Raw genomic sequence first — 22,363 nt, forward strand, 5'->3', positions numbered from 1 at the left:
AATCTAACTACAAAACCTATATGGATGTTATACTTTGAAAATCTTCTCTATATCATTTTATACCATCACAACTTACCTAGTATATTTTGAAAATCTTCACTATATCATTTTATACAATCAGAAAATCTACACAAATTGTTAGATTCTCTCTCTCACTCCCTTCACCACCTTCCAAAATTCTCTTCGTCTCTTTCCCTCTCTCTCCGAAACACATCTCCATCACTAATCACTCAAAAATCTGTGTTGTACAATTTTTGAATTTCTTGTTCGAATGTAAACAGAGTGTCTCTCTTCTCCATAAATCCTCTCTCTCTTTCTATTTGCTTCTTGGTTAATTTTTTTTATATGTTTTTTTAAAGTAAGAAAAAATATATATATTCTATATAAAGTTGTGTATTTCTACTTTTCTATGTGAATTCCTTTAGTTCTAGTTAGGGCCCAAATCTATAATTTAGTGGTGTTTTGCAAAATTGGTAAAAAGCTGACTTTTAGCTTTTTTTAGCCAAAAAAGTTAACTTTTTAGATAGTAACTTGGGTGAAAAAACTAGCTTTTTTGGCTAAAAAAAAAGCCAAAAGCTAGCTTTTTGCTAGCTAGGGAAATGCTATTTTTCAAACTACATAGGAGTCTCTGTAATTTCATTAAATCTGGGAGGAGGTTTGTGTAATTTACCAAAAATATACATGAAAAAAAATAAAATTACGAGAGCAATAGCTAGGGTTTCTGTGAAGAGCCATCGGACAGTGAATATCTAGGGTTTTCTTTCGAGAACCGTCGGGGAGAGAAAGCTTGAAACTTTGCTGCTGCATCTCTTCCCTTCTTCCTCAGAGATATCACCAACATGGCGAACAGTTTGTTCTCTCTCTCTCCCCAAATTTGTGCTTATATATATATATATATGTGTGTGTGCGCGCGCGCTCTTGCTTGCTTATCATATCTCGATGACTGTTTTGGTGTCTTAATTGCAGCAATGGCTCGGTCCTTTCTGCAAGTAGCAGCCACAGAGGAGGTCGCTCCCCCGCTCAGAGTCGTTCAGATCGAGGGTCTGGTAATCTCTTCTCTCACTGTTGCATTTTTTTTTTTGTCTTCGTTTTTTGGTTTTTTTTTTTTTCTCTCTCGTTAGTTTGGGGTTTTGGTAGTGTTTGTGCCTTTGTTCTGCTTTAGATTGGTAAAGCCACAATTGGGGGGAAAAAAATTTAGGTCCAAGAGAAGCGATTATAATTTTTTTAATTCTATGTTTTCTGGTGTTTTGGTTGCTCCCCCGCTCAGTAGGGCTGTTCACTGGTCGGTTCGGCTTGGGTTTACCCTTTACCCGGCAGCCAAACCGACACCTTCGGGTTAAGAAATTAGTGATCCGTGGTAGACTGATGTGTGGTTCGAAATCGACGAATTAAAGAAGACGGTTTGACAGTCGGTTCGGTCGAATCCGAAAATCTAAGTAGGGGTGAAATTTTTGTGTAAAATATTGAATTGAACTCATGCTCATACATATATATATATACATACACACATATACACATACATCTATGACAGTGTATGAAAAAAAATGGAGAGAGAAAGAGAAAGACTCGCCATCGCTGTTCGTTGCCATCGTCAGCTACCTCGTCTTCAAGACAACCATTACCATCAAAAGAAAGAGAAGCACAGATGAGGGAGAGATGAGTTTGTCTCTCAAAGAAATAGATGAAAAATGAGAGAAAGAAAAAGGCCCCAAACGAGAGTGAAGAGGGAGAGAAGAGATTTTTCAACTTTTGGTCTACCTAGGGGTTATGAGAGAGAGAGAAGCAAAATGAGAAATAAATCTGTGAAGACAAGAGAGAGAGAGAGAGAGTCATCATTATTAATGCTTTGGAAAGTGAAAGAATAGTCTCTCTTTGACAGACTAGAGTCTGGACTACTATGCATACTCCCAATATATAAATACTATTATATACTCATTGTTTCGGTCGGGCTAGGTTCATAGGATTTATACGGGGAAGATCCCTTGCCGACCGTAAATCGGTAAAATTCAGTGCAGAAAAACCGTAACCGACCGTTCTTCTCTTAGAAACCGTCTGTGGCAGCCCGGGTCGGTCCAGATCGGACAGCTTGAGCGGGTATTCCGTTCATATGAACAGCCCTACTGCTCAGAGTCTCTGTGTTTTAATTTTAATTTTAATTTTATTAAACTGAATCAATAGGAACTCTTAGTGAAAGAAAGTCACGAATCTCTTTGTTTTGGATAAAGGCTTAGGTTGCAAATGTGAACAAAAATGACTGGCACCCACAATTTGGCAGGCCCCTTTTTAAAAAAAATAAATAAATAAATTTTCAATCCTTCTAACCAAACAAAAGCAAATGTTTTGAACTTCTTGTTGGAAACCATCTCTTTTTTGTTCTACAAAAAAATACTATGAAGTCTTTGGCCATTCTATAAAGTTAATACTTGTTGCATGCAAAAAAACTGATTTTCTAATTAAATGATAATGAATCTAGTCAACTGTGCTATTCTTAGTATAAATTCGATACTTGTTACACTCGTCTCTTTATCTAAAGAGATGTTTAGACCTCAACATCTTCAACTATTGAATTATTGAGAAAGTTTAAACATGTATATAGGTTTTAATTTTTATTTCCATACATTTTTTTTTGTTATTTCACTTATGTTTCCGAAACGTTTCCATTTTCAAGTTAACCAAAATGAAGTTTTTGATCTTTGGATGGTATAAGCTTGCAATGTTCTCATATGCTTTTATAAACTTTGTTCAAAACAGGTTATACTGAAGATTATCAAACACTGCAAGGAGCTTTCCCCAGCTCTTGTTACAGGGCAACTTCTTGGGTTAGATGTTGGCAGTGTTCTTGAAGTTACTAATTGTTTCCCTTTTCCAGTACGTGTTGTCAGGCTTTTCTTCATTTGTGTTTTTTTCTTTCCTTCGATTAACAGGCAAAATGGTGGTTTAAATTTGAGAACCATAATGTTCTGCATAGGTTTATTCCTTGCCCAAATACTTTTAACTTTGCGCTTGTAACATAAATGACAGATCCGGGATGAAGATGAGGAGATTGAAGCAGATGGTGCCAATTATCAGCTTGAAATGATGAGATGTTTGAGAGAAGTTAATGTGGATAATAATACTGTTGGATGGTGAGTTTGATTTATATTACTTATATATGTAAAAAGAATAATAAAAGTATATTATTTCTTTCTCTTTTTGTTTTAAAGTTGTAGTTATCATGTATGTTATGCTGGGGTTTCTCAAGAATGAAAATTAGCATTAGTGATTCAATTTTTTTATCTGAGTGTAAAATTTTGCTGCATTGTGTTAAAAATTTTGTTTTTTTTTTCGTTCTTCTTGTCTTGACAATAAAGGGGCGTGAACCCACTTTTGTTTAACTGTACACACATAGATTACCAGGTTGGTGGTTTCTAAGTGTTTTCCTTTCCTTTTGACTAGTGACACCCCGTCCTACTTAGTTGATTAATTTATCATGCACCATCTTTGTGAGACCATTTTTATGGTACATATATTTTGTTTTCTTTTTTAATTATTTGAATTTTAATTTGTGATTTTCAATTTCTGTATTTGATGTTTGTCATAAGGTATGCCATAAATTTGAGCCTAATCCTATAAATTTTTTACGTTAAGGGGATACATGCTGTGATGTTTCTGGGCATAGTAAGGGGTTTGGTGATGAAAAGGGGCAGGGTACCTCGAGTTCTTTCTTTGTCAATGAAGATGTTGTTTCGGCATCTTGTTCAGAGCTAGTTCTTGAGAAAAGTGGTCTGATTTGGGGAGGGAGATGAATCCATGTTACCTTTTGAGAATTCCATTACCATTACATCTTGCTGTCCAAAAGTTATGAGGGGAGGGGGTAGTATGAGGAAGTGGGTTAGAGACAAAGGAGCTTCTCAGTATTGGAGATCAATTATGATGGCCATTTGGCTAGGGATAAAAAAAAAGTTTCCCAATGAAGATAGTTAAAATGTGAGAGGATTTAGGTCGAGGAATAGGAGAAGAGCGGTTAAAGAAATTTTGGTTAGAATTTAATGTCACTATCTAATTTTTACTTATCTTTATGGTGCTGTTTTATGAATTTGCTTAAGAAGAATTATGTCCCAAATAAATTCTTGATGCTTATATTTATGCTCGTGGGTGTTGCCCCCCCACATACTTGTAAGAGTTTACATAAACATTTTGTAGCTGTGATTCACTAAATGTCAGGAAGTTCATGTTGGTTGATTGTGAAATTCCAGGTACCAATCAACTCTGTTAGGTTCTTTTCAGACTGTGGAACTGATTGAGACCTTTATGAATTACCAGGTGATATTTTTGTATTCATTGTTCAAATATTCTAGTTGTATGTGTTACATCATATTTTTAGATGCTTGTTCTTTTTCTTTTTTTTTTCTTTTTTTTTTGGGCATTCTTTTAAAATTATTGTCTTTTCTGATTGGATTATTTGGTTGGAAGTGTAAAACATGCCGATAACAAGAGTTGAATTTAATGGAAATTGATGTATTTTTTGATAAATAATCCACAACCATGTTCTCAGTTTTTCTGACTAGGAAAAAAGGTTGTTTTGGAGAAGTGAAGCAAACTTGTTGATTTTGGTTATATATCTGTTAGCTATGAAGCACGGACACGCATACGGACACGGACACGGACACGGACACGGGACACAGCAATTTCTAAAAAATAGGGACACGGACACGGACACGGCAGGGGACACGGCAAATTTTTTAATTTTTTTATAAATATTTTTATTTTAATACATATTAATTATTTTATTTATTTATTATATTTTTTAAATAATTAATTTTTTTATTTTATTTTACATACCCGTGTTTATTTTTTATTTATTAATATGTATGAGTATATATTATCTTACAATATGTATTATATATTATCTTACAATATGTATTATATATTATCTTATAAATATATTATATTTTATATAATAACTATTATATAATATATAATAATAATAGTTAACTAAACCCTCAGAATAGTTAACTATAATAGTTAATAATAATAGTTAACTATTATATAATAATATATAATAATATATAATAATATGTATGAGTATATAATAATAATAATAATAATAATAATAATAATAATAATAATAAGTGAACCCTCAGAACGGCAGAAGCAAGGGAGGGAGAGAAGGAGAGAGAGAGAGGGAGACAGGTCAAGGTCAAGGTCAAGGTCGCGATCGCGATTGCGATCGCGATCGAGAGAGAGAGAGAGAGAGATTGTGAAGGCGAGAGAGAGAGACAGATCGCGATCGTCTGGGGCTTGGAGCTTCGATGGAGCTTTGACCTTCTGATGGAGCTTGGAGCTTCGACCTTCTGATGGAGCTTGGAGCTTCGATCTTCGATCTTCGACTGGATTCATGGAGCTTCGATCTTCACAGGTTTGTCGCTCTTCACTCTCTTCCTTCACACTCTCTCCTTTATCTCTCCCTCTTTGCCGTGTCTCACGCCGTGTCCAGATCTGGACACGCGTGTCCCCTACAAGAAAAACAATTAAATTAAAGGGACACGGCAGATGGCGTGTCCCGTACGTGTCCCCGGCGTGTCCCCGTGTCCCCGGCGTGTTCCCGTGTCTGACACCGCCACGGAACTGATTTTGCCGTGTCTATGCTTCATAGTCTGTTAGTGATTGTTCTGTGCATGTTTTCACGCTTTTGTAGCATAATCGAAGCATCACTTAAGCTGGTTTGGCTTGCTGTATACCTAGTCTTCTCCATAGTTAAAAATATGCATGTGCTAGTCATGCATACTCATAGACATGTAACTAAAGTAGGTTGATGAGTGGAAGCATGTTGTTTGCAAGCCAAGATTCTCTCTATTTACTTAGCCGCCTCCCATCCACCAACCAAAGGAAGGAAAAAGGAAAAAATGGATATTCAATCTACATATTTGTTTCAACTATTTTGCACATGTTCTCATGTATGTTATTTGTTTTCCTTGTTTGATTGTTTGTCCCATGTGGTGTGATCTGTCGCTGCAGGAGAATATAAGACGGTGTGTCTGTATTATCTATGATCCTTCAAAGTCTTCCCAAGGTGTCTTAGCTCTCAAGGCCTTGAAGCTGTCAGATTCTTTCATGGAACTTTATCGTAATAACAATTTTACGGGAGAGAAGTATGGTTCCCTTTTATTGTACTGGTAATTATTGGAAAGGAACTATTTATTGAATCTTATTCTTTTTGTATTTTGCTACACAGGTTGAGAGAGAAAAACCTATCCTGGGTGGATATCTTTGAGGAGATACCTGTATGCTTCTAATGCTTTGCTTTTTTGTTTTTTGTATTATAAAATCATGTATGTTTCCGTCAGGTTGGAGTAGTAATATCTTCCTTGTCATGACTGCCTTTTCTGTTTTTATATCCTTATTTCATAATTGTTCATTCTATTAGTAAATAGCACCTGAGGGTTCAGTTGCCAATGCTTCTTGCCTAGGAAGCACGGATACAGATACGGGATACAGATACGGCGATACGACAAAATTTGAAAAATTAGGATACGGGTACGGGCGGGGATACGTTCGTAAAAAATATTATTTTAACAATTTTTAGTAATGCAGTATGCATAAAAATAAAACCTAAAGCAAAAGACAACTTGATAAAGAAGAAAGATTCCTATAAAACTAAGAGTCTTCAAGGTCAATAGCTTCAACTTGTTCTTCATCAGTGAATATCACAAGACCTTAGCTAAAGCTAAAAAACCATTCTTAAATAAAAATTTCAGCAAATATACTTTTCTAAGTCATCAATGATAGCCTAGGAAGCACGGATACGGATATGGTGATATGGGGATGTGGATATGGCGATATGTCAAAACTTGAAAAAGTATGATACAGGTACAGCGGGGATATATTCGTAAAAAAAAAATTTACAATTTTAAAAAAATTTATAATTTATAATTTCAAACATTCATAAAACATCCAAAATTAAAAGCAAAAACAAATGCAAATTAAATATCATCCTTACATGCCAACATCAAAAAAAGAATGAGAGCAGAGAGAAGAAACGTGAGAGTGAGAAAGCGAGAAAGAAGTGAGAGAGACAACATGGATACATCAATTTGACAAATTCTATTACTTTAACTCTCACTATATTCCTTTTATCAAAGAACTAAACAAAATATTATAAGTAATATGTAACTTCGAGTATCCGATATTTCAAAATTAAGTATCCGATACTTCAAAATTAATAAAAAATTAATTAAGAAGTATCCGCGAGTATCCGAGGAGTATCGGTATCCGATAAGTATCTGATACGGATACGTCACCCTTTTTGAAGTATCCGTGCTTCATAGCTTCTTGCTCATGAACCGTATTGCTGTTGGTCCCTGGAAATTAGCTTTTTTGGAATCAGTTGTAGACTTGTAATGTATAATTTTAAATTTTATTATTTGCAGATTAAATAATTAGTTGTTATGATTTGAAGGAATCAACAACCATTTCAATAAGATTCTTGAGTTCTCTTATGTAGAGGCCTCCCAAAGGGCATCTGATTGTATGATGGGACTAGAATTTTGTCTATTGTCAGTGCTTGGACTAGCATAGGTTGGCAGTTCACGACTTTGTATGTGCAACCTTAGGTAGGAATGGTGTTACTCCAAAATGCTAATACCCTAGCAATTTACATTTTGGAATAGATGTTCCAAAACATGGTACACACTTTCATTTGAAAATGGAGAATTAAGTGATATTCTGAAAATTTTCGTATATATTTTCTTAGAAGTTTCATGTAGGAGAGAAAAAATCAAATGTAATGAACTAAAATCTAGAGGTTTCTAATGAAAACCCTAGAAGTGATTGTAAAGGTGTGGGTGACCTTGGTGAAAACCATTTTGTGATTAGTGGATTAATTCTGGTGAGGTTGGCCAGGAGAGGATGTAGACAAGTAGTTGAACACAAAAAAAAATCTTCTTGTTCATGTCTTTACATTTGATCTTTAATTTGCTATATATATTCATATGGAATTGAGATGAATGCGAATCATTTATGATATTTATGTTAATGACAATAATTCTTGAATGCATGATTCACAAACATGCTCTTGTTTTAAAGTGAGATTCTTCTTTTTCTTTTTTGATAAGTGGCAGCAATGAAGCACGGACACCTCTCGGAGGGCTCCGTACCAGTGTCGGACACGTGTCGGACACGGACACGCGTCGGACACGCTGTGGACACGTGTCCGACACGCACCAGAAAGTGTCCTATGTTTTTTTTTATTTTTTTTGAAGCCGGACACGTTCCGACACTTGTGGGACACGCTCGGGGTGAATTTTAGAATTTACAAAACATATTTGGGGTCGATTTGTAACAAACCAAAAATGGAACCATATTTGCCCTAAATCGAAAGAGAAAGAGAGAGAGAGAGAAGACGAAGAGAACAAAAGAGAAAAGAGACTTGGTCGATCGTCGGTTGTCGTTTCTCGTCGCTCCTCATGCATCGCTGTCATCGCTCCTTGTCCATCGCTTGTCGCTCGTAGCTCATCTAATTGCTGATCTTCTTCGTCCTTCCGCTTCGATGTTCTCCGTTCTTCTTCTGGTTCGATTTTCTTCTTCTTTTCCTCCGATCTCTCAGTCGATGTCTCTCTCTCTCTCTGCCTCATTCACCCTCTCTGTCTCATTTTATTTTTTCTTTTCTTTTATTTTTTTTTATATGCTGGGTAGTCTCTCCCTCTCTCTGTCTTCTATTTTTTTTTCCCTAATTTCATTTAATATTTTTTTTTACTCTGTGCCACTCATTTCAATATATAATTTTTTTATTAGGTTTGTTAATTTTAATAATGTGGGTTTATTAATTTTAATAATATTATTTTGTATTTTTGATTAACTTTTAATGATTTTTTAATTATTTTATGACATATAATAAATAAAATTAATTATATATATTGAACGTATCCCTAGCGTGTCGTGTTCCCTATTTTTTAAAAATTTGCGTATTTACGTGTCCGTGTCGTGTCGCGTGTCTGTGCTTCATAGAGTGGCAGATTTTAAAGTTCATAATTGATATTTGAATATACTTCCACATAATCCAAGATTGAAAGTCATAATAACTAATAAGATAAAATTGAGTCTTTGGAGGTTAAGCATTGAAAGGGTGAACAACTGAAGTACAGAATTATATTTAGACAACCAATTAAACTACCCAGCCAAACTCTTAAGTTGTGTGAGAAAATTGGAACATTGGGATTAGCTTGAGCAAAATGAAATTGATTAAGGCTCTACATAAAATAATAGAGGTGAATTAAGGGAAGAAATTGAATAAATTAGTGAAAATCAAGGAAGCACGGGTGCGGGTACGAGTACGGTACGGGTACGAGTGCGGGTACGCCGATTCGGCAAAACTCAAAAAAAGTACGATACGGGTACGGCTACGGTACGTCGATATTTTTTTATTTTTTTTAAATATAATTTTGATTAAATGATCCAACCTACAAATTAAAATTAAATATCAAAACTAAAAAAAGAACTACTTATTTTCCTATAATTTAAAACCATTAAGCGTTAAAAATAATATTTGTGAAATCTCTCACTTTGATATGTTATGCACTGTGAATTTGTGATCATAATTTATTTTTAAAATCTTTCTTTTTGCTCATCAATTTGCTATTTTTATAGGGTGAGACCAAAGAAATAACAGGAGACCAAAGAAAGATTTAAAGTTAATTACCAACAATAAAGGAAAAAAATTCTCAATTGGTGCAGGTTGTCAATTGCAATTTGCATAATACATAAAATTGCATCATTCCCAACAACTACTAATCAACTAATACAGTATCAATTTTTAATGTTTTGTGCATAAACTTTAAAAGTTTGTTATGATTAAAGATTTTATAAAGAAATTCTAGGAGGATCTAAAGCAAAAACATAATGCATAGTCATACACAGAACTACCCTTTATAGGCCTTTTTATTTTTTTTGGTTCAAATTGCTTTTTAAAAACATTAAAATCATTTGTTGATATGCTTCTACAATTTATACAGACAAACAGGACAACAGAGAAACATCAAAATTACTGATCTGCAAGGGCACAAAAAAAAATAAAAAATAATAATAATAATAATTGCTAATTTGCAAGGGCAAAAAAAAAAAAAAAAAAAAAATTGGCCTTGGCGTACCCATGGCGTACCCACGCCGTACCCGTGGCGTACCCATGCCGTACCCGAATAAGCCAAACGTACCGGACCCTCTTTTGCCGTACCCGGTACGTGTACCGCCGTACCGGTACGCGTACCCGCACCCGGTAAGTACCCGGTACTCGTACGGCACTATTTTTGGAGTACCCGTGCTTCATAGGTGAAAATGTAGTTTGTCCAATTCACCCCCTCCCCTATTGGACACTTTCATCCATGAGTTATAAAACTTTTCCATCTTCTATTAATATTTTTGATAGCATGATAGGTGATTGTGGGACATTGCCATTGCCAGTCCAAAAGAGTTTTAATAAGCATGTGTTTTCATTTCCTTTTAGATTTTTATGCTGCTTGTTATATCCAACAGATCAAGGTTTCGAACTCTGCTCTCATCAGTGCCTTTATGACAGAGCTGGAGGCTGATTCACCTGTCACCCAGGTAGTCTCTTTATCTGTTTGTGGAAACTTATCATTGATGTCTAACTTTGTAGTAATTAGTAAGTCCATCTTTCTTTGCTTTGCTAGTGCGATTTTGATCGGTTACAATTATCAACCAATCCATTTATGGAGAGGAATGTCGAATTTTTAATTGAATGCATGGATGACTTGTCAATGGAACAGCAAAAGGTTAGGTTTTCTTTTCTTTTCTTTTGTGCTCTATTGTTATGCTGGCTGTTAGCATGACAAGACTAGCATTTAATTTTCAGTTCCAATTCTACTATCGGAACCTGTCACGTCAACAATCGCAGCAGCAAGCATGGCTTCAGAAGAGAAGGTAACTAAAGTTATTTTTTGGAACGTATATGAGCTATTTTACCATGCTTTGCTGCATATATTTAATTTTTTTCATGGTTAAGTGATCATTATCATTACTCCCCGCTTTTCCAATTTCTATTAGTCTTTTCAAAAATTGTAATTTAATTAATCATGCTGGTTACTTGCTTTGATACTTTACCACCATATCACTGTTGTTTAAACTAAGCAAGGATTTGTACAATATATTGCTAAGGCCAAATGGAATATTTTAGAAATAAATTAATTTTCAATGTCATGCCAATTGTTATCACATGATGGTGTGAATTGCGATGAGCTGGCCAAACTTGTTTTCCGTTGTTGCAAATTTTGTATGGGATGTGTTCTTAATTTGGGTTATGGATTTAGTTTTGGCATGTGTGCGGAAAATTTAAATGTGCTTTTCCCTGTGGGCCCACTTAGAACTCGTTTGGGATGCAACTATTTTAGTTAGCTTTTTACGAAAACACGTGTAAAAAGTAGAGAGATGTGATTGGGTGTTTTCGCTTTTTGGCTAGCCAAAAAGGCAACATCCCAAACAGCCCTTCAATGTCACACCCCCAATGAGGTTCCTGTAGCCGTGGAAGAAGATTAAGAAACAAGCAAAACAGCTTATTGTGACCAAAATGTTATAGTTTCAGGGTAAAATAGGTTCTAAATGGGTAATTTAAAACAAATTAATGTATTTGGGGAATATATGAGATTTGGATGTGTTTGTTCAGGGCCTTGCATTTGTGTATAATTTCTAGTTTTTTCTTTTGTTGCATTTTTTAAAAATAAAAAATCTTTTTATATATCTATTTTGTCTTCCTTCGTGTGTTCTATAGGACAGAGAACATGGCACGTAAAGCTGCTGGAGAAGAGCTGTTACCAGAGGAGGATCCTTCAAACCCCATCTTTAAGCCAATTCCTGAGCCATCACGGTTGGATAGCTTCCTCATCACCAATCAAATCTCAAACTACTGTAATCAAATTAACGGGTACGTTGCATTATTTGAAGCTATTCAATTATCATGTCCTTGCATATGTTGTGTACTTTCTGCGGACAACTGACAATGATATCTGGACAAACAATCAAGGGGATATTTCTTATATTATAATAAAGAAATTATGCCTTAAAATTTTTTAGCAGTTGACATCAAGGGTTCTTACACTTGCTTTTTAATTTTGAGCAAATTTAAAGAGACAAAAAGGTTGCAAGTCTGTGGTCAATGGACCAAGATTTAAGAATTTTTGTTTGGTTATTTCAGTCATCAAGAATCAGGTTACATTTATTTATTTTATTTTGTATTTGTTTTTGGGGTCTGAAATTAGTTATCTTTGTGGACTGTCATTGCAGGGTTGCAGGACAGAGTTTCAGCAAACTATATTTGATGAAGGCCTTGCATGAGAATTGATGTAATCCCTAGCTATCCAATGCCACCACGCACGGCGCTGTTTTGGAATGTCAAGACCAGGAAGACTCTTGCCTGGTTGGTGCGTGTCGGAAGAATGAACCCTTTGTTCAAAAAAAAAATAAAATATATTGTTGACTTTTTATGAGCTGAAAAATGATGGGTTTTGATCTGTAGCTTTTAGTACCTTCTCTTCTTCTTCCCTTTCTGTTTGTCATTTTTTCCCGTTTACATAGGTCAGGGTTGAGGTGATTGATACAATGGCCATAGAAGAATTAGGGATATGAAATCTCGAACTCAGCTTTTTTGGAACATTTTTCACTGTCAATTATGCGTATTTCTCTTCCTTTCCTCCAAAGGGGTTGTTTGGGGTGCGTTAAATAAGTGTATTTTTTGACTTTTTGGACTAAAAAGTTGAGGAAAAAAGTATGGTGGTTTGAGATAATTTTGTCTTTTTATGAAAAAATATGTTAAAATATTATATAAAATGGCAAAATTATATTTTTACCCCTACATGGTAGAATCATCTGTAACAGGCAGCAGAGGAAAGTATGGCTGGGTTGAAATGGTGCATGAGGCTTCACCGGTACTGTTGGGCCATGGGGCCCATCAAAGGTCTCGTTTCGATAATCCGAATCGTTAAATGTGTAGAACTCGTTAAGTACTATATGTTTATAAAAAATTACTTTAATCAGATATCGATAGTTATGTGATCAAAACAGTTTTGTATGAAATTAATGGATGTTGAAAAATAAGCAGCTGAAAAAAAAATCTAATTCGATCACATAACTATCTATATCTGATCAACGTGATTTTTTACAAGCATATAGTATTCGATGAGCTTTACACACTAAATTGTTTGAATTATCAAAAATGGATCCATGTTGAGTCTCCACGGGCCAAACATTACTCTCCAAACATAATAAATGTATAATCTAATTTTTTTTTTTGGTTCATTTGGATAGACCAATACGTACTAACAGTACAAACGCTGTCCAGTCGTCGTTTGTATTAAAATATTTGGAAAATTATTATTTTTTATTTTAATTTGTAAATAGTGATAATTTTTTTAGTACCTTTTTATATTTTTTTCTGATATGTCAAACCTGGCCTTTGTTTATCAAATTTTTGTTTGTTTCGGATTGGGATTCTATGTCCTTAAAATTAATGTTTGGATCATAGTCATGAATCTTCACAAAGGCATTGCATCTTAATCAGTCACAACCCCACGTTTATATTGCAAATACAAGAGTTGAAGTACCCTCTCAAGCCTTGTCATCATAGATGTAATGTACACATCACTTCTGAACTAATTAAATGGTTTCCAAATACTTAAGTTAGTTAATCAAGGTCAGTGGATTAGTTATTGAATACCTACTCCAATTAATGAATCTCATTGGCTGAGCTACTGAGAGGGATGAATAATTATTTATTTTTGTTAAACGACAATGACATAGCAATGGACAAAGCAATCTTATCTTCTCGTTTGCATGAATTTGATGAGACTTTGCATATTGATATTGATTTGTGACATATTGTCACTGATGACATAGAATAGTTTTGAGAGAGAGTTAACCAAGCTAACTTGGAATCTTCTGAAAAAGTGTTGAGGGTCCACCCAACGAATATGCAAATTCAAGCAACAAGCCTACAATTTTCCTGGACATTGATGGACATATAATCAAATATAAAATCAAGTCTAACCTTCTGTCTCAATCAATTGAAATTGAATGAATTCTCATCAAGCCATAAAATCAATTCTAACCTTCTGTCCCGATCAATTGAAATTGACTGAATTCTCAGTCTAAATCAATTTAAGTTGATTGTATGAATTTTTTTTTTAATTTTTTTTTGCCTACTCTACTCTTTTTAACAACCATATACTTCAATGAAGTGGGAATTAGGTTGTCAGATTTTTCGTGCAATACCAAAAATTATTTAATAATTCAATTTAAAAATAAATATAAATATATTTACTATAATCACAAATCTAAAATATACCAAAATTGTATTTAATAATTCAATTTTAAAAAATTTAAAAGTAAATATAAATATAATTATAATAATGACGGCATGACAATACCAATAACAAAAACGCAATGACGAAAATCATGGATCTAACTAACAATATCAGGATAGTTTTTAGAAATACAATTATATATTGGGTAACATCAAACGACACCTGTTGATAATAGTGATGAATAATAATATTAGAAAGTTCAAAATTTCGATACATAATAGCAGATACAATATGCAACGGCGGATATCTAAAACGCTAACCAAAACCAGCAACAAGCCAGGTGCATTTTACTCCATGGATTCAAATCCTCCACACTACTCATCAAGGGATAAAGGCTTTACTTTCCAAGCAAATATGACGTGTAACTGTACACATCCGGGCTCAAAAGCTTCAAACAAAAATCACTTTACCCTCATCAAGGCTGAGCACACCAACTGTATCAAAAATATCCCAAGAGAGAGAGAGAGAGGAACAACATTTGCAGAATCACATAATCGAATCAAGATATCCATACATGTGTTTCTTGTTATACTGTAGCAAGCTTGCATAAGTCCGATCCCATATGCCAACATAGAGAGACTCATCATCTGGACTCAGAGCAACTCCAGAGATCTCCCCAAAGAAGTCGATCTCTTGCCGCCTCTTGTAATCTGCCTTGGTACTATAAACATGAACAAAATCTGCTGGTTCGGCCACCACCAGAAACTGTCCATCCGATGAAAATCGGACTGAACGGACAGCACCCATGTTGCCCTTGAGGATTGCAATCGGCTTTGACAAGTTTCTCAAATCCCACACGCGGCAGGTTTTGTCCTGATTCCCCGTGGCAAATGTGCGTCCATCTGGATGCCATGCGGATGCAAACGAGTAGTCTAGGTGACCCACTACCGAGGCAACAGTCTGGAATCATGAAGTAAGAGTTTCAAATTATTTGCTTTTTTTTACTAAAAACCATGCTCCAATTGCCCATGGAATGGAAGGTATATCTCTACATTGAGGTTATGTTTGTTTGGAGAGACTAGTTTATATAGGATTAGCATTCCTAAGACTGTTAGTTCTGATATTATCAATCCCTTGGAATTGTATGTCCTACCTTATGTTTGGGTTGGCCTAGGATTACGGGGAGAAATTAACAAAATCCCATCAAATGAAGGAAACAAGTTAAAAAACTTGAAACTTGCAATGTTGATTTTCTGTCAGAAATGATTCCAAAAGTGCAGAGAAATCCAAATACTGAGAAGAATCTCCAATTGCTCAGCAACAAATACATGTTTATCCTTTAAATAAGAACACCATCTAAGCAACTTGCTTACCTTTCCATTCTGCGAATCCACAAGCAATCCATCAGGATGATCTCCCACAATAGCAGTAAGCTTGCGGTCTGGGCTGACAGACGTATGCTGCATCAACTTCTAAAAAGTCAGAACAAGTAGTAACGAGCATTGCAATATTTGGACGCTCATTACTTCAATAAAAAACAACTTAGTCAAAGTACAGCTTTGAACTATCAAATCAATCAATCAGCCATAAAATAGTTTATTGCATAATCATTGCATCTGAAAAATCTCTATTGAGAAAGGAAACCCTATTATCACAATGCTAAGAAATTAAGTTCAGGTATTTGTGAAAAAGATATGCCTGAAACAAGAAAATTAATATATATCATTTTTTAAGGCTTGAGAAAACTAACATTCACTGGCCAAGGGAAGTGGTAGTGACTCAAAAGCTGAAACCTCTCCATGTCATATTCCCTTACACCACAATCATTATTGGATGCTATAAAATGGACTCCGCCACTGCAAAACAGTTTGAAAATCAGTTAGTGGACCCATAATAAGACACTAACATTGTTCAACAGAAAATTGCAAAATTTATATTACCTCAAACTGTCATATATTTCAATTGCATTTGTTATGGCATTATCCTCGTAAGTGGTCCTTGTACAGAAGGTTACTCCAGGTTTATCTAAACACTGCATCATTCAACCAACATATATTAAACCCATTACTAAGAAAACCTTCATAAAAACAAGACATAACAAACCAAAAAATAAAACCGAAGAAAAGTCATTGCTTAAGACAAAGAACTGCATGCAAAGGGGTGCCCTAAAAAATGAAAACTAGCCACATTTTACAAATAGCTGCAATCATCCCATATTTGAAGAAATAAACGATGCTGTCAAGACATTATTCTTATCTCAAAAACATAAGTGAATAAAACACAATCATAACTCCTGTCAAAGCCCTTCCAGATCAGTGAATAATATCGCATAAATTAGCATTCAATCAGAACACATGAGAAATAAACATAACCGAGTTGGCAGCAGATTGATATTGGTATCATAAAAATGGTCCTATTCTCCTCAATACAATGCAAACCTTCATATGAGCTTCACAAAATATCCTTTGTCAGACTCTTGTGACGGTAAGACCTAAATAAACCTTTTTGTTATGTGTATGAGTATTTAATGCCTTCCAGAAATAATGCATCTACCATTAACATTAAGAGAGAAAAGCACCAACTTTCAAGTTGCTGGTTTAGACACTAAAGCAGATTTTTGATTAAGAGTGATCACTTCTAAAAAGAAATTCAAGTCTCAAACAACATTAGATACTGGCAGAACAAGGCAGGTGAAAAGCCTGCCCAGAATGACCAAGTTCACAACCCCTGCCATGCCATGTTTTGTGTCCATTAGCGTGTGTGCGCACGCAAGTAGAGAGAGATCAGAAGAAGCCAGATTCCCAGATGTCACAAGCGAAAGTTAAATTATTGCTTCACTTTTATCTCCGCCAAAGTTGAAGTCACTCTATTAATGTTGTACCAGACCCAAAACAAGCTGTGACCGTCCTCACATAGCAGCCAGAGCGAGTTGCCCAAGTCACATGCCACCAGCTGGCTTTTATGGCCGGACCATCCTATAATTAGGTACTTCCATCTTCTCCTCCAATACAAATTTTTCTAACTGGATATTTTGATCATCCTTGGCATCCTCGCTCTGCTAAGATCATTCCACCATCACAAACGGGTAGAGGTGTTGGATGCAACTATACGTCTGTCCGGATTCATTTAATTCTCATGTCCAGGGCACGAGGATAAGAAAAAGTATTCATATTTTTCAATATACTTCTTTTATTTTCTAGGGTAAAATGGTATTCACAAGGTCCCATAAGCATTTCATACAGGGTTTTATAGTGAACTTGAATTACAAAATATGCTTGATAAGCGAAAGTTCAACTACACATGTCAGATGTATATCCCGTACCCTTACCCTTTAGGGTAAAATGGCATTTACAAGGTCGCATAAGCATTTTGCACAGAGTTTTATAGTGAACTTGAATTACAAAATGAGCTTGATAAGCGAAAGTCCAACTACACATGTCGGATGTATATCCCGTACCCTTACCCTTTAACCAAGTGTTGAGAGTCGATGTAACAAAGCTGCCAAATACACCAAAGATGGCCTACACATCATTACAAAAAGCAAAAAGTGTATCTAGAAAAAGTTGATTCCAAAGCAGTCCATTGCCAAAGGTCAATCCGAACCCAAAATTTCTCTCAAGTGGGAGCTTTAACTATCAAAAGGACTTTACAATCAAAGGGGGGATGAATCTTGTTTGAGGAATGGAGAGAAAAATGCACCACCTTGGCTCAAAATGTGGCTCTGCCACTGCCTATACCAAAGTAGCATAAAAGATTCATTGCCAGCAAAATTGTTTCCGAACTTCATAACCAGGACGCCAAACTCGAGAAAACCATATTCAGATAGATTGTCTAAAATCCAGGGGTTTGAGTTTTACTGCACTCATCACAGGCTAGAAGGAAGGCAAAAATGAAAACAGAAGTGCCCTGTATCATTTTAATCAGAGAATGGCAATTCCTCAAAGAAAAACCTCCTATGGCAAATTTCCTCAACACCAGATTTTTGGGCCATTCATGGAGATTCACTTGCTGGCGGAAAGGCAAAATCAGAACGTCCAAAAACCTCACAACATGAGATTTCAGGTTAATTAATGTTCCCAAATCTCAGGTCAATGACATCTTTAAAAGACATATTTAACGTTAGAACAATAGAGTACTGACTTAAACGAATGACGTGGCTCATTTAAACAAGTTAAGCAAAAGAAAAGTATGGACGATTGTACCTTCCAGTTCTGATAGCAGAATATCATTAGAACTTAACTCTAAAGCTTCAAGGCTAACACAGACATCCTAAGGTCACAACCACATGCCTCCTTATGATTACATTCTTCGCATCAACATACACTAAATATAATGTCACTCACACTCTGATAGACACTAGTCATACTACAAGAAAACATACTGTTGGACAGAACGGAATAGACGGTGCTTGCTTTATAATGACATGATAAGTATTTTGAAGATCATATAATGCCTCATACTATCATGCTGTGCTTTATAATTACACAGTAAGTGTTTTGAAGAGAACATAATGCCTCACACCATCAAGCCTGTGAAGCTGCCTCCACATCATAAGAAATTTAACTCACTACTAGAAAGGAACACGTCAACCAAGCTCAGGGAAAAATAAAAAATAAACGAATAAATAAATAAAACGAAGTCAATCAAGTTCAAAAACCTGTATCATTAAGTACTAACTGATGCATGCAGTATGTATCTTCCCGAGTCACCTCATCAAAGCGGTAGTTTGACATCTTTATATGGTCACAATGCATTCTTTTATATTCTTTGTTAAACAAATAATTAGCCTTTTTCATTTTTGTTTCAGGCATGGGTGTGTTTGTGTGCACACAAACTTGTTGTATGAAGAACAAGCCATCAAACAATAATTAGTAAGAGTATGTAAATTATCAAACTAACCGAAATCATTTTCAACCATTTTCCATAACAAAATACAGCCATTCTACATTTTAAACAAGAGGATTAATCATGATATTGGATAAGAGCCCAGATGGAAACATCTATACTAAATACTGAGAAGAAATTAAAGTCAGTCGAAGGTAACTGACATATGAATGAACCAACAATGCATCATAACATACTTGATCAGACTGCCTATTGCACCATAATTTAAAGGGTCCCAACAAAATATTTGATTGCTTCATAACATGCTTGACTAAAGAACCGTAGATAGACCAGCAAACAATTTGATTGCATCAGTTCATAAGAGCAAGTAGGCAGCAAATAAGGGAACCAAAAACAGGGTAACACAAATATCACCACGTATGCTAAGAAAACAACTGCATACTTGCGGAATTGATTGTCCAAAACTGCATATATTGTATGTGCCTTAGGCAGCACCATGATCAAGAACATCCTCCCCCCAACCCCCTTTATACCCCACAATAAAAAAAAATATATATATATATATATAATGATCTACAACTCACTAACACAGACAAGGGAAGAAAAAGAGAAACAACTGATCATATATCAACACACCTTACAAGAAAGTTCTCCATGAAACCCCCCTGCAACCAGAAAATTATCCCTCACTGCTAGCGTGCTGATCTGAGTTTGTGTAAAACCTTCTAACAAGCTTCCCGCATGTCTCTAAATTACCAAGCAAAAGAAAAATTAGCTACACAGGACATTCATTAGTTTTTTAAAAAATGATGATGACAACAATGATGCTAAAGAGAGTGCCCCCCCCCCCCCCCCCCAACAAACTAAAGTAAAAAAGCTTCACAATCTAATTTTCAAATACCTCAGTAGGTGCTACATGTCCAGAAAAATTGATGACCTCTGACAGATTGCTAGATACTGATGACCAGTGCATAACTGAATAATTAGACATGAGATACACGTCATGTTTTGAAGTAGCCCATACCAAGTTCCTCAGCTGCATACAAGATGCCAAGGGAGCTGTCATTTAGGGAATAATACTTGCAGATAATGCCAAATCAGCTAGAGCAGAAACTAACATGTAGGGAAAATTGGTCATAAAACTGATGAAGCTCTGGGCCTTGAACCATGTTATAGCAATATCAAAAGCATCAATACGGGAAAATGCTATGGCCTTGTTTGGGAAGTTGGCTATTTTAGTTTTTGAATATTTCAGCAAGCTAAAATTTTTATGTTTGGAAAGATGATTGGATTTTTTTATAGTTGGATGTGATGTTTATGAGAGAAAAAGTGAAATGATTATGGATTTGATGTGACACTTTATCTTATTGTCTATTTTAGCCTATTTTGTCTTTTTATGAATTTAAGCCCCAAAAAAGCTAAAAATCCACTTGCCAAACAAGGCCTATAAGTACCAATAGAATGTGAGAGAATTGTACAACTGTAAATGCATCCGAGCATTTGTCAACACATCAATGCATGTGGGACTGTCCATATATGTGCACATTAGTTTGAGCATCGGAGAAGAGAGTTTACATGACAGATTGACCTCATGAAAAAACAAAACAAAACAAAAACAATGATGTATATGGATACACACACAAGTACATAAGGAAAACAAAACAAACCATCATAGAGAAATCTTGTGTTCTTAAAATCCCCTAAGAAAAAACAAAAGGTTGATACATCATAGAAGCAAAATATACCATTCGCAAATATCACAAACCTGAAAATGGAGGATTGTTGGCTTCACCAATCTTGTATTGTAAAAGAACTCATAGTAATTCCCACCCTTTTCCATTTGTTTGCATTCCTAAAGAATCAAATTAAATAAACAGACAAACAGAATCAGCATAATCATCATCCAAAAATGATAATTTCCAATTCATTAATTCTGAACAAAGCAAAAAAGGTAATATAAGCAACCTTATCTACTACTTCGCCTGATAAAGGGATGTTCTCATAATTCCTATACTGTTCTAGCCTCGTCAATCTATAGCTTTCCCTCGTTATATTCAATCTATCCCAAGGAATACCCTGAATATCTTTTCCTTTCCTCGCTTGGGCAGATGATGTGTCAGTCACCTTTGTAAGCTTCTCAAATTCAAAACCAAAAAAAAAACATGTTATTTTAAGTAAATAGGGAAAACAAGTAACTATTATTGGATGTTCCAAAATAATAGTAAGCAATCCCTAAGCTACAACAATAATTTTGAGTCAATTTAATAAGTAATAAAGAAAACAAACCATATCATAATCATCAAAGCCCATTTCTTCACCATCACCTCCGCCGTAGTATTCCCGATCCACAAACTCTGACAAATGCCCCTCTAATTCTTCTTCTTCATCTTCTTCTTCTTCCATGTGATCATCAAATTGGTGCGCCATGGTCTCTATGTCTGCATCAGAGGCATATAGAATTTGATCATTAAGCTTTTGTCAAACTAGCTCCCTCAAAATCATGAATTGTATTCAGTTAAAAAGGATAAACAAGCAATCCACTCAAAGTCACCCTGAAGAACCAAATTTTCTAAGTATCTATTACAATCTTCATAAAAATTAAATTCACAAACCCCATATCAAAAGAAAAATAAAAACCCTCACCCAGAGAGAAAAAAAAAAAGAATTTAAAACTTCAGCACTCACAATCAAATCCCAAATCTGAAAACCCAGAAACCTAATTAAAAAAGAAAAAGAAAAAACTATTACCCAGAAGAAAGAAAGGGGGAAAAAAAATCCTTCAGCTTTCACAGATAAATCCCAAATCTGAAAACCCAAAAAAAATTAGAAAAATAAAAGTTAAATTCGTTGTTAAAGAGCACAAAATTAACAAAAACAAAACAGAAAGTTCTAGACTTTAAAGAGTTACATCAAAATCATTGTCGATTTTCAGAAGCTGAAAATAACACATCATCAACCGAACCAAAAAATAAAAATAAATCAATGAAATTAAAAACATGTAAAAAATGTAAATTGCGACGTGGGTTTTAGAGAGTCATACGCGAGACGACGCAGATCTCTTTCTGGAGTAGAGACTGAAACAACTTTACTCACTTTGGTATGGTTTTTGCGTCTATTTATATACTGTACCTTGAGAGATCTCCATTTTCTTGTCGGCGAAAACCGAATTTAGATAAATTTGCTTTTCATTTCTATTTACGTGGCCGTGTCGAAATACAAATCGGTTTTAAACC

General features: G+C 35.0%; 2 protein-coding genes across 4 annotated transcripts; one reads left to right on the plus strand and one right to left on the minus strand.

Annotated features, from left to right (window-relative positions):
- Nucleotides 1–632: 632 nt before the first annotated feature.
- TIF3H1 (translation initiation factor 3 subunit H1) lies at nucleotides 633–12,683 on the plus strand. The gene is made up of 12 exons (XM_028264810.2): nucleotides 633–849; nucleotides 967–1,046; nucleotides 2,752–2,868; nucleotides 3,022–3,125; nucleotides 4,236–4,302; nucleotides 5,998–6,131; nucleotides 6,215–6,263; nucleotides 10,507–10,578; nucleotides 10,665–10,766; nucleotides 10,847–10,914; nucleotides 11,759–11,911; nucleotides 12,271–12,683. Exons 1-12 carry the CDS (start codon nucleotides 840–842, stop codon nucleotides 12,326–12,328), a joined length of 1,014 nt encoding a protein of 337 aa, XP_028120611.1. The 5' UTR covers nucleotides 633–839; the 3' UTR covers nucleotides 12,329–12,683.
- A 1,781-nt stretch (nucleotides 12,684–14,464) lies between these two features.
- On the minus strand, nucleotides 14,465–22,363 carry LOC114317997 (putative WD repeat-containing protein C2A9.03). 3 transcript variants are annotated; one of them, XM_028264808.2, is made up of 11 exons: nucleotides 22,171–22,361; nucleotides 21,879–21,935; nucleotides 21,417–21,568; nucleotides 21,096–21,263; nucleotides 20,896–20,982; nucleotides 20,032–20,166; nucleotides 19,767–19,877; nucleotides 16,226–16,317; nucleotides 16,036–16,141; nucleotides 15,659–15,745; nucleotides 14,465–15,245 (listed from the first exon to the last, which is right to left on the minus strand). In XM_028264808.2, exons 3-11 carry the CDS (start codon nucleotides 21,555–21,557, stop codon nucleotides 14,832–14,834), a joined length of 1,341 nt encoding a protein of 446 aa, XP_028120609.2. In that variant the 5' UTR covers nucleotides 21,558–21,568; nucleotides 21,879–21,935; nucleotides 22,171–22,361; the 3' UTR covers nucleotides 14,465–14,831. The 3 variants fall into 3 exon arrangements, with proteins under 3 accessions (XP_028120609.2, XP_082731219.1, XP_028120608.2); XM_082875093.1 differs by having other exon boundaries at nucleotides 22,039–22,221; XM_028264807.2 differs by lacking the exon at nucleotides 21,879–21,935 and having other exon boundaries at nucleotides 22,171–22,363.

The sequence above is a fragment of the Camellia sinensis genome, chromosome 6 (genome assembly GCF_055761805.1).
Source record: "Camellia sinensis isolate YWXY chromosome 6, ASM5576180v1, whole genome shotgun sequence".
In the NCBI taxonomy this organism is placed as follows: domain Eukaryota; kingdom Viridiplantae; phylum Streptophyta; class Magnoliopsida; order Ericales; family Theaceae; genus Camellia; species Camellia sinensis.

What these genes read in the sequence shown, in the direction of transcription:
- LOC114317997 (XM_028264807.2), bottom strand. Translation starts at nt 21,557, where the DNA reads ATGGCGCACCAATTTGATGATCACATGGAAGAAGAAGAAGATGAAGAA. An exon ending in CAGGCGAAGTAGTAGATAAG is followed by an intron (nt 20,983 to 21,095) that starts GTTGCTTATATT and finishes TTGATTCTTTAG; the next exon opens with GAATGCAAACAAATGGAAAA. An exon ending in TGGATTCGCAGAATGGAAAG is followed by an intron (nt 15,246 to 15,658) that starts GTAAGCAAGTTG and finishes TCATGATTCCAG; the next exon opens with ACTGTTGCCTCGGTAGTGGG.
- TIF3H1 (XM_028264810.2), top strand. An exon ending in AGACCTTTATGAATTACCAG is followed by an intron (nt 4,303 to 5,997) that starts GTGATATTTTTG and finishes CTGTCGCTGCAG; the next exon opens with GAGAATATAAGACGGTGTGT. An exon ending in TACTGTAATCAAATTAACGG is followed by an intron (nt 11,912 to 12,270) that starts GTACGTTGCATT and finishes CTGTCATTGCAG; the next exon opens with GGTTGCAGGACAGAGTTTCA.